This window comes from Crocodylus porosus, unplaced genomic scaffold, assembly GCF_001723895.1.
Source record: "Crocodylus porosus isolate Cpor-Errol unplaced genomic scaffold, CroPor_comp1, whole genome shotgun sequence".
In the NCBI taxonomy this organism is placed as follows: domain Eukaryota; kingdom Metazoa; phylum Chordata; order Crocodylia; family Crocodylidae; genus Crocodylus; species Crocodylus porosus.
In genome coordinates, this window is record NW_017728942.1 from 8,480,651 (window position 1) to 8,492,263 (window position 11,613).

Sequence of the window (11,613 nt, forward strand, 5' to 3'; positions counted from 1 at the left end):
CAGCAGTCCAGCTGGCACAAGGGGTAGTGTCCCCAGGTACCAAGTGGCCGTGCCCCAGAAGCTCTTGAGAGCAAGTAGCCCTGAGCTGCTTGCCAGGGCAGCTTTTTGTACGGATGGGGCCAGGACAGGGCAGCTTTTTATACTGCTGGGGACAGCACAGGTGCTGCCCCGGGCTCTAGCTCCCCTTGGCTGCAGATCTGGGAGGAGCTGGGCAGGGTTATTTTGCCCCAAATGGCACAATTTGCTCCACAACAAAGTGCCTGTCCAAGCACATGTGCTGAGGCAAAAAGCCCCAGCTCAAATTTGCACCACTTCTATATGAGCTGCTGCAAGTACACATACTTGCATGTGTGGAAGCTCCCTATGAGAAGGATGGTTGAATGGCAGAGTAATCTGGGCCACACAGATGGTCTGTAATGCTGCTTGTTTTCTTTTTCAGCTGTTTTCTACACTGCTGCCATCCTTGGCCCTGCAGCGGGGTACCTGGTAGGAGGAATGTTTCTAAATATTTACACTGAATTTGGCAGAGAGTAAGTTGGTAAAAAAAACAGCCTTGTTCCTTTTCCTTTCCTCTGCACGCGTCCTTTAAAGCAATGAAATTACTGTGGGTCTTGGCAAGTTGTGTGGCAAAAATACCCATTGTCTGCACTGGTGTCTCAGCCCGCTGAGGTTGTGTGAGTGGGCTGCAAGGGGGCGCAGCTGGCGGCAGAATGATTAGGTTTGCATTAATGCAGCTCCCGGAAGAAAATTGGTCACAGGCCTTGTCTTGCAAATCCTTCATCCTTCCGGTTCGCTGCCTGCTTTCACTGAGCTATGATCACTGGGCGGATTTGCCAGCTTTCTGTTCTTCCTTCCAAGGTCACCCCTTCACTCCAGGGTTTATCAGCGGTTTTATTTAAGGTGTTTTTAAACCAGCCTGAGTGTGTCATCAGGATTTCTTTGCCGCTGCTGTCTATTCCTGCAATGAGCATTGTAAGAGGTCGAGCACGCTCTCGGAGGGAGGCAACAAGAGAGGGAGAGAGAATGGAAATAGAACGGATGAGCCTCGGAGTAGCACTAAACGCAGCCTTAAGCAGATGAACGCAAGTGCTTTTAGTCATCGCTTCGTGGCTTGTCCATGGTGATGACATTGCATGTGCAGGAAAGAGGATCTAAGGCTTATAAGGCTGGTCCAGCCTCTCTGTCCCTGTGATGCTGGGCCCAGGTTCTCCAAGGTACTTAGGTGCTTGTGTCCTGATTATTTTGAAATCAGTGGGTTGTTGCAACTCTTAAAAACCTCTCCCCACTCTTTTTTTTTTTTACAGAGTTGATGTAACCCCAGATAACCCTCACTGGGTTGGGGCCTGGTGGATAGGATTCCTGGGTGCCGGAGCTGCCTCCCTTCTCATTACCTTCCCTATTCTGGGTTACCCTCGCCGGCTGCCAGGTACCTGCAAGAGAAAATCCTGACTAACTTTGGGCTTTGAAGGGGAGCCAGCAGTGTTTCGTCCTTAGTTTTTCTTTCACCTAAGCTGTCCCTGCTGCTGTTGTCACCAGGACCAGCCTCACTTCTCACTCTAGCATTGTCTCTGCCCGGGGCCGGGTAAGTTCCCTGCTTTGCATCGGAGCAATGCATTAGAAGTGCATTACCCCAGTGGGGCAGCACAGAGGTGCATTGTTTTGCTGCTATTAGCCTGCTATTTACACCGCCAGTAAAGCTCGCAGCCAGGCAGTTATCCTCCAGGTGCATTATATATTTGTGGCTGTATACACAGGGAACAGGAGACAATTTCCACTGTGCATTTGGCTCCTGTTGGGGCCTTCTGTTAGCCTCAGTGTCCCCACTCCCCCTTTAAGCCATCTCTGCCTTTTGTCGTTTGTTCTCATTTACTGGACCCTTAAGGTTAAGGTGGCATTTCCTGGCCATGCTGCACATGTGCGCACTGTTTTCATGTTCATTAGCTCCTCCATCCTGGCTCCTCCTGTTCTGAGATCTACCGGACAGGGTGTTGCTCTGTTGGATGAGCACCAACAAACGAGGACACAAATCAGCTGGGAAACAACTTCTTGGGCTTCTTAAAGAAGTTATGTTCCCATCTCATGCCCTGCTGTCCTCAGCTTTTCTCTATTGGGCTCCCATACACCAGGAATAAATAGCTACCTGCTTTTTTTTGTCCATGTAGAGGGGAAGCGGGAGAGAGGAAAGAGCAGGAGATTATTTAAATAGCTCCCAAATCCTCGTCACCTACAAGAGGAGTAGAGTGCTTGCTGCTTTTTGGCCTGGCTGGGAATTGGTAAAATAATACACCAAAATATCCACCGGGAAGAATTTCTTAAGAAAACAGGTTCCCATTTCACAGGCAGACTTTCCTTAAGCGCCGGCTGACCGTGCACACTCGGTATCACAAAGTACGGTCTTTTCCTCTGTGAATTTGCTGCCAGCGTGGCCCCAAGCCCTCGTTTCTCATGCGCTCTCGGTTTCCTCCCTCGATGTTTCCAGGATCCCAGCGTTACATTGTCATGAGGGTCTCCGAGGCGCATCAACTGAAAGACGGGAGCCACAAGACCGCGTCGGACCCCGACTTCGGGAAAACGGTGAAAGATCTGCCTCGGTGAGACCTGACTCTACTTGCATGACGTGGAGAGAGCTCTTCACAAAATTAGGGGGGAAACGGGCCCAAATTCAGTTGGCTGCCTGTGGTAGCGCTTGAATACCGGGCACAATCCTATGTTGTATTGTCCGGTGTCTCGCCATGTCCTTTCTTCACACTCCTTCCACTTTAGACAGCTTCCTGTGATGACCTTTCCCCTTTTCTTGCTCGTTAGTCTAATATTTCCATTTCAGATTGATTGCCTGTTGTCCTAGCCTTAGCTCTCCGTTTCCTCTCTATTGTATTTGTTCGTTCCTTGCTTTTCTTCCCCCACCCCACTCTTCCCGACCTACTCTTTGTGTTTTTCCTTTTATCTTTCACAGTAACATATCCATGGCAGACTTTATGAATATAGGACCAATCTTCAGCTCTCTGTTGAGGCAAACACACGCATGCACACATCCAGTTTGAAAGAAAATTGTTTGCTGGGATAAACAGCAACAAATAGCACCTAGCAATTACCTTATATAAATAAAATGCATGTAACATCTTCCTTCTAAATGCCAGGATCTCTTTGTGCTCTGTTTGATTAGCATGTAGTTGAAGGGGGTGGCACGAAGGAAGTGTGGGTGTAGTGAGCCCCTATGATCCCTATTTGGGATGTCATTACCTGTTATCAGAGTGTGTATTGCAACAAAAGCATATCGCTCTATTTTGGTGAAATACATAGGAGCTGGATGTTGGAGAAATGCCCTGTATTGTCTGTAATGAGCTGCTTGATAGGAGCTGAGCTCTCGGTCAGTAAATGCAACGTTATTTCTCAATCCACTTGGAGAAGCATTCGTGGGTAAAACCAGCGTGCACCAGGTCAGATGCACACAATGGAAACCTGGAACTGCAGCCAAGCTGCTGCTAAGGATCAGATGTGACTTTTAAAAATATGATCTTCCTCCTTACCCGAAGGAAGAATCGAAACAAAAGTGCGGAGTAGAAATATACCTCTCACAATAGTCAACCTTTATTAACTCATGTCTCTTAGCAGCTATATTCACACACAGAGCCAGGCCAAAGAAAAGAGAATCACCTGCAGCTGTCCTAGACATCAGGGTGAATTAAGTGCGGTGAAAAAGATTACACACAACAGATTTCAATACTGTTTTTAAACGAAATTCTTGACCGAGTGCCATTTTCTAAGGTCAGGCGTTATTCTCCATATGGAAATTTAAATGTAAAAACTGCACTTAAGTAATGATAAAACTACAGTGATAACCCACACTAACATGGAGGTGAAGGAAGCTGAGTCCGACTCTGAGGGCTTCACTCGAACAAAACTGCCATAGGTCCCAGGTGGACGTCAATCAAGCAAAGCGAGCAAGATCTATTCATCTTCGCTGAACATCTCTTAATGTGTCTAGTCCCTGAGAAACATATGGCAAACAGCTAGAGAGGGAGAAACCAGGTCAGATAAAATAAATGCCAATCTGGACCCGAATGGGATTTTGTGTACCTTCAGGGTCTAATAAATTCTCCCTTTTCTAGTTAAAAAAACCCCAGAGCAAAAGAACAAACAAAACCCCATATGTGTCTATTTTCTGGGTCTGATTCAGAGGAGAATCTCTTCTGAGGTCTCCTATTAAAGAACAGATCACGTCTTTCTGTGATGCAGCTATCCATGCATTTAGATTACAAGGACAAAGGACAATTTAATTTTATAGGAACACCCTTCTTGTTTTATGTTAAGCAGGGGCCTGCCTTCAGCATGTTTATGGTGCGTAGATTGAGCGTTTGTTTGAGATAAGTGGAAATCCTGGGGAAGGAAGCTACTGCTCAGTGTCTCATCCAAATTGGCTTTTTTTGGTTCTTAAAAACATGCTATTTTTCACAGTATGTTCAACCAGCCGCAACCAGAAATATCACCAATGAAAGCAGATTTTTTTTTTGCCTGTCCCCCTGGGCATGTACCACTCTGGCTGCACACCTGAAAGATCCCCTGGTGCAGCACAACAGAGATCCAAACAGAGAGGATAAAAGAGACTCCTACTGCAGATAAATAGCTGCAGCTCAGAGAAAGGGAGCTTTGTCCTAAATTAGATAGACATCTGCATTTATGGGGATCTCTCATCTGCATATCGGGCACTAATCTCCAACACAAAGAAGGTGGTCCACATTTCAGTCCTTCCTTGGATTACTGGAGGGACGAGGCTGGTTGCATGCCGGTTTGCCATGGCATTTATTTTGGAGCCAGAGACGGTGTATCTACTTCCCTGTAGTGCTGTGTAGCCTTAGTATTTTTGAGGGTCCCCACCTCCCACACACTATGGGCAAGTACATTAAAAAAGAGAGAGGTTTTTTAACGACCCTACGTGACATTACATTATTATAACCCATTCTCTTGACACTGCACAGTTCTTCAGGTGATCAGACTCTACCCAGGCTCTAACAGCCTCAATTAATTCAGCATGAGGGAGAAGTACCTGTCTGAGTAAAGGTTGCAGGCTCAGGCCTTGATGGAGAGCAAACCTTCTCCCAAGACAATGTTAACCTTCCTTGTTTCCCTCGGCTTCAGGAGCTGAGGGCATCAGCTCATGGGGTTTGGGCAGCATCTGAATGCAATGACATTCAGTCAGCGTCAAGGGAAGAGCTCCTACCGACTTCAGTGGGCTCTCTGTTGGGCAGCACCTCACAAGTGGGCCCTCCACCTGCAAACAAGAGAAACCAGAGCCAGATCCTCATCTGGTATGGTTGGAGTTGCTTTGATTTACCCCCCATAGCCTCCCCTTTGCAAGGGCTTTGAGGCCCCAAAATGACCCCAGGCTTTTACTGCTCTATTTTCTCTTGAACTGGATACGGTCACAGCAGCCACACAAGTCAGCTCATCGGTTGGCAGCTCTGTAAAGTATATTTTCCAGTCAAGAGATTAGGTATTACTCTGCCAAATAAAAGGCAGGTGCTTCTGTTAGCTCCTTTCAGGTGGAAGATGGAGTGGAGAAGGCAAGAGGGCATCCCCCAAACAGTGCTGGATTAAACTAACAATTACAGACACCTGCTCTAATCTAGTCCCATGAAATCAGATTGTAGGAATTTCCCCTCCTTTAAAAATGTTTTGCTTGCTTGGGTTTGATGAAGTCATTTTATTTGCAGGGGTGAATATGTTGTAAATCCCTCTTTCCCAAGGCAGACGCTCGCTGGCTCTGACCACCAGTTGTATTGCGGCAGCATTGTCCCGATGGCGGTAGCAGTCTCTCCCACGTGATAAGCAATAGTCAAGCAAGCCCTATATATGCCTTTTAAAAAAAAGTCCACCATAACCATCTGCAGGAAGAGCTCTTATGGGCCAGATCACCATTACTCCAGACAAAGGCAGTTTGTCCCAGCTGCCAAAGCAAGACTTTGTGTAACCCTGAAAGCAGAGCAGTTGCTCCTCTGTATAAAGTTACAAGACAGAATTTCAAGCTAGACGCAAAAGAAATCCCTACAAAGCAACATAAATTCGCGGTCAAATATCTGAGAGAGAGGAGAAGAATTGAGACTATCCAGTGTGCCCCGGGCTTTTTCTGTGTCCGGGCGAAGGATCATGCCTGGCTCTTCTTTCTGCATCTAAATGGCACTTGGTAAATTGTCAGGAATATTGGGTTTCTTCTCATAAATATGAGTTAGTCAAAAGGAAAATGTATCCGCTACACAGACTAGCAAATCTGGAAGTAAAACTGTGCCTGGCTGGCAGAGCGGTTTTACAGCAGGGTTGCTGTTTTACAGCAGAAAGGTAAAGTCTTTATGAAAGTGTTTATTGAAGAAGAAAAGGTTTGCCTAATGTCTCCTGTGAGCTGATGAAGCCTGAACTTCCTGTTATAGCAGTGCGAGATATAACATTTAAAACCACCTTGTTTCCAGTTACTTTAGTTAGTTTTACAAAGATTATTACACACTGGTTGCCCCTGGCTATTTCCTATGTTAGGCACATGGGACTTGGGTTATTCACCCTTCAGGGGACAATTCTTTACTTCTTATTTACAGAGCACCCCTGCTTTTATCACCTTGCATTGGGATTACTGTTTGTGGTCCAAACTATTACCATTTAAAGGACCCTGAACTTGTATCCTCTCCCTTCGTGCCTATGGGACTTGCAATACCCACGCTTGCCCGGTTGCAAGAGGGACACGCCAGACCCTGATAGTGTGATGGAGAGGCCCAGCCAATGCATTCACAAAGGCACCCAGGTGCCCAGTAGGGGGGGAAAAATCCAGCCTATACACGACTAGGGATCACTTTGCAGGGTGATAAGGAGGGGAGGATGGTGGGATGTGTCCTTGGCTCCCAGCCTGGCTGGCACAGCTGAGCCAGCGTGAGAGGGGAAAATGCTGCCTTTTTTCCCCCACATCTACAGCATTTGTTTCCCCTTTTTTCTTTCCAGGGAAGTGGAGCAGCTGCACTTCTTCCTTTCTACCAGCCCCATCTGGACCTAAGATTTAAAGAGACAGTAGTGGTCTAAAATGGTGCTGTGTGAACCTGTTTCAACCTATTTGTCTTTTGCATGTGGTTCCTGAATTCCTCAGATCAGTCTTGCTGCTCCTGAAGAACCCCACCTTCATCTTCCTCTGCTTAGCTGGAGCCACTGAAGCCACGCTCATTGCTGGGATGTCAACCTTTGGCCCCAAATTCCTCGAGTCACAGTTCAGCTTAAGTGCCTCTGTCGCTGCTACGTATTTTGGTAAGGAAACGAGCTCTATGCGGTGTCCCCATCTGTCTTACAGCGAAAACCCCATGACCCAGAAGTGGATTATTTTCACGATGGTGGCAATTAAGGTCACAAAATAGTCTAGTCGTTACTCTCTGTAGCACTTTTAGAAGGAGGCTATCATCTGGAAAGTCATAGGATGCAAATGGCCCTTTCCTACCCAGCAGGTCTGCTCCGTGTGTGGATTCAGTTACATCTATTCGCATTAGTGGGGAAAAAAAGCTTTTGCTGTTCTTGCACCTGCTGGGAAATCCAGTCAAAAGGACTGGGAGGCTGGTTGCTTCCCCAGCATCACCAGGGACTTGTTAATAGGAGCTGCTCAGTATTGCTGAAGTGCACCTGCGGATGCTTTCAGTGGCTCGACTTTTATTGTTGCTGGAAAGAACCCAGCTTGGCTCCTTTGCTCATGCTGAGGTTGAATGTCTACGAGTTAGTGAAAAATGAATGTGCTTATCACCGGGTGTATGTAGAGGCCTATTTGATCTGAATTCAGTGAGGCACAATAGCCGTGGAGTCTCGCATTGCTGTCCTTGCAGTCACTCTGCTGAGCAGATTTGCTTGCTTAGCAGAACATAATTCCTTATTCTTTCCAGTTTCTTTTCAAGCCACGAGTGAAGGCAGATCAATGCTATGGTTTTTCTCTCAGTAGAGTCCACTAAACCCCCACGGAAAAACAAGCACAGCCAGTGGTGCAGAAGGGCAGTTACTGTGCACGTCCTCCGTGCTTAGTCTAATCAGACCAGCAAAAACTCCCCGCCTTGACGGTTATGAACTTGCTTGCCTTCCTCGTCTAGGTTACCTTGTTGTGCCGGCAGGAGGAGGAGGCACCTTCCTGGGAGGCTTCTTTGTGAATAAATTTAGGCTCCGCTGCTCGGGAATCATCAAGCTGTGCCTGTGTTGCACCCTGTCGAGTCTGCTGGCCATTTTCATCTTTTTTGTTCACTGCCCTAACATGCCTATGGCTGGAGTAACGCAGGCATACGATGGAAGGTAAGCTTGGCAATCCCTGTTGAACTTGGCTTGCCGTGGGATGGTGTTGAAATATATGAATCAGCGGAATAAAATTGATTCTCTGATTAATACCAGTGTGAAGAGGAATAGAAAATACCATCTGGCAGGGGTGCAGGCCCAGTCTGCCAGGCATGTAGGATGGCACACATGCACTTTCAGGATGCATTAATATGCTCTGTCCCATACTCCTGTCCTCTTCTCCTCGTCTTCCAGCCTGCCCCCCAACTAAAAGATGCTCATTGCTGACTAACCTAATGTTTCCTGCAGTGCCTTGCCTGGAAGCAGTCTGAACCTGACTACAGCCTGTAATGCAGACTGTGACTGTCCGAGGGAGGTTTACAGCCCGGTCTGCGGGAGCGACAACATCATGTATTACTCTCCCTGCCATGCAGGGTGCAAAATGCTATCTACCAGTACTAGCCAAAAGGTATGTTTGGAAGAACCCCTGGCAGGTGCTTGCAGGGAGCGTGGACAACCTGAGCTCTGGTTGGCCTCAATAGAGTTGTGTTAAAAGTTTGCAGGAAAGAGAAAGCCATGAATACACAGGGCTCATGAGTCAGGCTCCAGCTGAGATGCGGGTTTCCACGGGAGGTCTGTACTTCTGGGCACCGATCTCATCCTTATGCTTCATTTTTAGTTTTGCATTTCCAAACTTCCTCATGTAAGTCTCTTGGCACAGGCCCTGATTCTGTTCCCACCTACCTGGCCTATGGCCACTGTAAGTGGATAGAAATCAGCGGCGGGGCTCTTGTTTTTCATGGGCATAGCTGGAGATTGCCTTTAGCTTACTGGATGCATGCGACTTCCATGCTGCCAGCAGACTGCGTCCCACTCTGTGCCCTTACTTCTTGAGTTGTATTCCCTGCATATGTCCAAGCCTGTTCACACCGTGCGTTCACATGGCTTCCAGAGCTTCGAGCAGTCTCATGAGGCTCGTGGCATGTATCCTGATGCTGATAGGGCCCACTAAAGAGTTAATCCAGCTCTGCCTCTCATATATTTCAGCGCAAAGCCCTGGCTTTGATGATAGAAATGCCATCTCTGTGAGAAAGTGAGGAATTTTTCTGTTTCCCAGGTTTACCAGGAATGCAGTTGCATTCTGGACAACACCACTGATGTTGGCCAAGCGACGGCGGGGAAATGCACCTCCTCTTGCCAGACAATGCCCCTTCTCATGTGTCTCATGTTCATTGTGATTCTCTTCACGTTCCTGAGTAGTATCCCTGCTCTGACGGCAACTCTTCGGTAAGGAGAGCTGTTGTTTCGGCGAGAACGCACATATTGTCATCTCTGCCTAAGGACAGAGCCTGCTTAAAATGACATGCTTATTGGTATGTTGATGATATCAGGCCAGATGTTCTTCTTCGTCCTGCTGTAAGCACCCATCTGAGGACTTGCATATCTAAGTAGTCCATTTACATGCTCAGAAAGGTACTTAGATGTGCAGGTACTCCTCTCCCCCCAAAATGTGGATGGCAGTTTTGCTCAAGGCAAAGCAGGCCTGAAAGCATGCCCGTTCCTCATCAGAATTCACCGCTTCATGGGGGTTGTTGGGACCGCTACTCAACATACCAGTGTTTTTAACTTTGTCTATCCTAGGTGCGTCTCAGACAGACAGCGATCGTTTGCACTAGGAATTCAGTGGATTGTAGTAAGAACTCTAGGTATGGTATGAAGAGCACGGGTGTATAACATGTATTATCTATTGTTTTTTGTTGAGTACATGTCAGAGTTGCATCAAGGTACCATACACATATAGGTGAAAACAGGGACATCAGAAGTATATGATGCTTAGGGGAGAGAACAAAATCCTCTGCGCATCTACTTTATTCATAAAAAACTCAATGCTGTTTGCATAAAATTTGCAAATGAAAGGAGAGCTAAATATAGCAAGTGGACTGCTCATTGTAAATAATTCATTTGGCTGTAGAGAGAGAGAACAGCAAAGCTTCATACAATTTGGCTAGCTTGTATTTACTAAATTCAGATTCTTGTAATCCTGGCAGTGATGGGGCTTTGAATTCTTACCGATGTCAAATGTTGAACTGAGGTCTTGTTTTAAGCTTCTGTGTTGGATGTTTTGGTGAAAACAAAAGATCCCTTAACAAGTTGGAGGCTGGACAAGCACCTCGTAGAGCTCGTTTGAGCCCAGTAACCTCCTGCCCATGGCAAGGGACTGGACTTGATGATCTTACAGGTCCCTTCCAGTCCTTTGATGCTATGACTCTGTTTTAGAAACAGTAAAAAATAACCATGGGGTATTAGTAACATTTACTCATTCTAAGAAGAAATGGGGTTGTGTTAGCCTGTTCTCTATATCTACCGTCTATAATCCATTGCCGAACTTAGATTTTACAAAGGGGCAACACGGATTAGTTGTTCAACTCTGAAATGTCACGTATTTGGGGTACTCAAGCCCTTGGGCTCTCTCAAATATCCCAGCCAGAAAGGTTGAGAAATTAATTTACCCAATCATTTTTCATCAAAGTCTGACCCATTTTTTGAAGGCCTTTTGGGTTGCTGTGAAGAGGACTGCTAGGCGTTATGTAACTGAAGCTCCGTTCTGTCTTCGCCCAGGAGGTATTCCCGGTCCTATTGCCTTTGGTTCGATGATCGATAAATCGTGTCTGCTTTGGCAGGACCAGTGTGGAGAACAAGGTTCTTGCTACATTTATCAGAATTCGGCCATGAGCCAACATACTCTGATCGCCGGACTTGTCTACAAGGTGATGCCCACTTACCGTTTCACTTTTGGCAATAGGGAGCTTCCTGCCTGTAAGAGCAGAAGAGCAATAGGGAGTTGTCTTGGGAAACTAGCATCTCCCTTACTGAGGGGTTACAAGAAGATATTAGGAAGGCAGCTGACTGGGATGGCTTAAGCCTGAAGTCCAGATCACTAGGCAGAGGGCATGGGCAGATCTACAATTTTGAACACAGGGGTACAGACGGTAAGGTGCATCCCCCCCCGGATCTGCCCCTGCACCCTAGAGATCCTTCCAGTCCTGTGAGTCTCTCAACTGTCTTTTAAAAGCGTCTGTTTTCATGTTCGGACCATGAATGTGACTTTTATATCTTCACACAAGAAACAGTCTGAAAATACTGCTATTCCCCAATATTCCATTTATTTGTCATAATTTGTCCAAGGCTCTGTCCTTGAACCTGTATTGTTCAACATCTTCATTAATGATGTGGACATTGGAGTCAGGAGCGAACTGGCCAAGTTCACCCATGACACCAAAGTCTGGGGCAAAGCATCCACGCCAGAAGACAGGCGGGTGATCCAGGCTGACCTGGACA

At 46.8% G+C, this 11,613-nt stretch overlaps 1 protein-coding gene across 3 annotated transcripts in view; it reads left to right on the forward strand.

The window, feature by feature from the left end:
* SLCO4A1 (solute carrier organic anion transporter family member 4A1) overlaps positions 1–11,613 on the forward strand; it is a 36,501-nt gene that overhangs the window by 19,060 nt on the left and 5,828 nt on the right. For all 3 annotated transcript variants that reach the window (XM_019548232.1, XM_019548231.1, XM_019548233.1), the window contains 9 exons: positions 440–530; positions 1,305–1,426; positions 2,480–2,591; positions 7,124–7,278; positions 8,100–8,295; positions 8,584–8,743; positions 9,392–9,561; positions 9,916–9,980; positions 10,894–11,042. In XM_019548232.1, the coding sequence (XP_019403777.1) occupies positions 440–530; positions 1,305–1,426; positions 2,480–2,591; positions 7,124–7,278; positions 8,100–8,295; positions 8,584–8,743; positions 9,392–9,561; positions 9,916–9,980; positions 10,894–11,042 (1,220 nt within the window). The remainder of the gene's footprint in view (positions 1–439; positions 531–1,304; positions 1,427–2,479; positions 2,592–7,123; positions 7,279–8,099; positions 8,296–8,583; positions 8,744–9,391; positions 9,562–9,915; positions 9,981–10,893; positions 11,043–11,613) is intronic.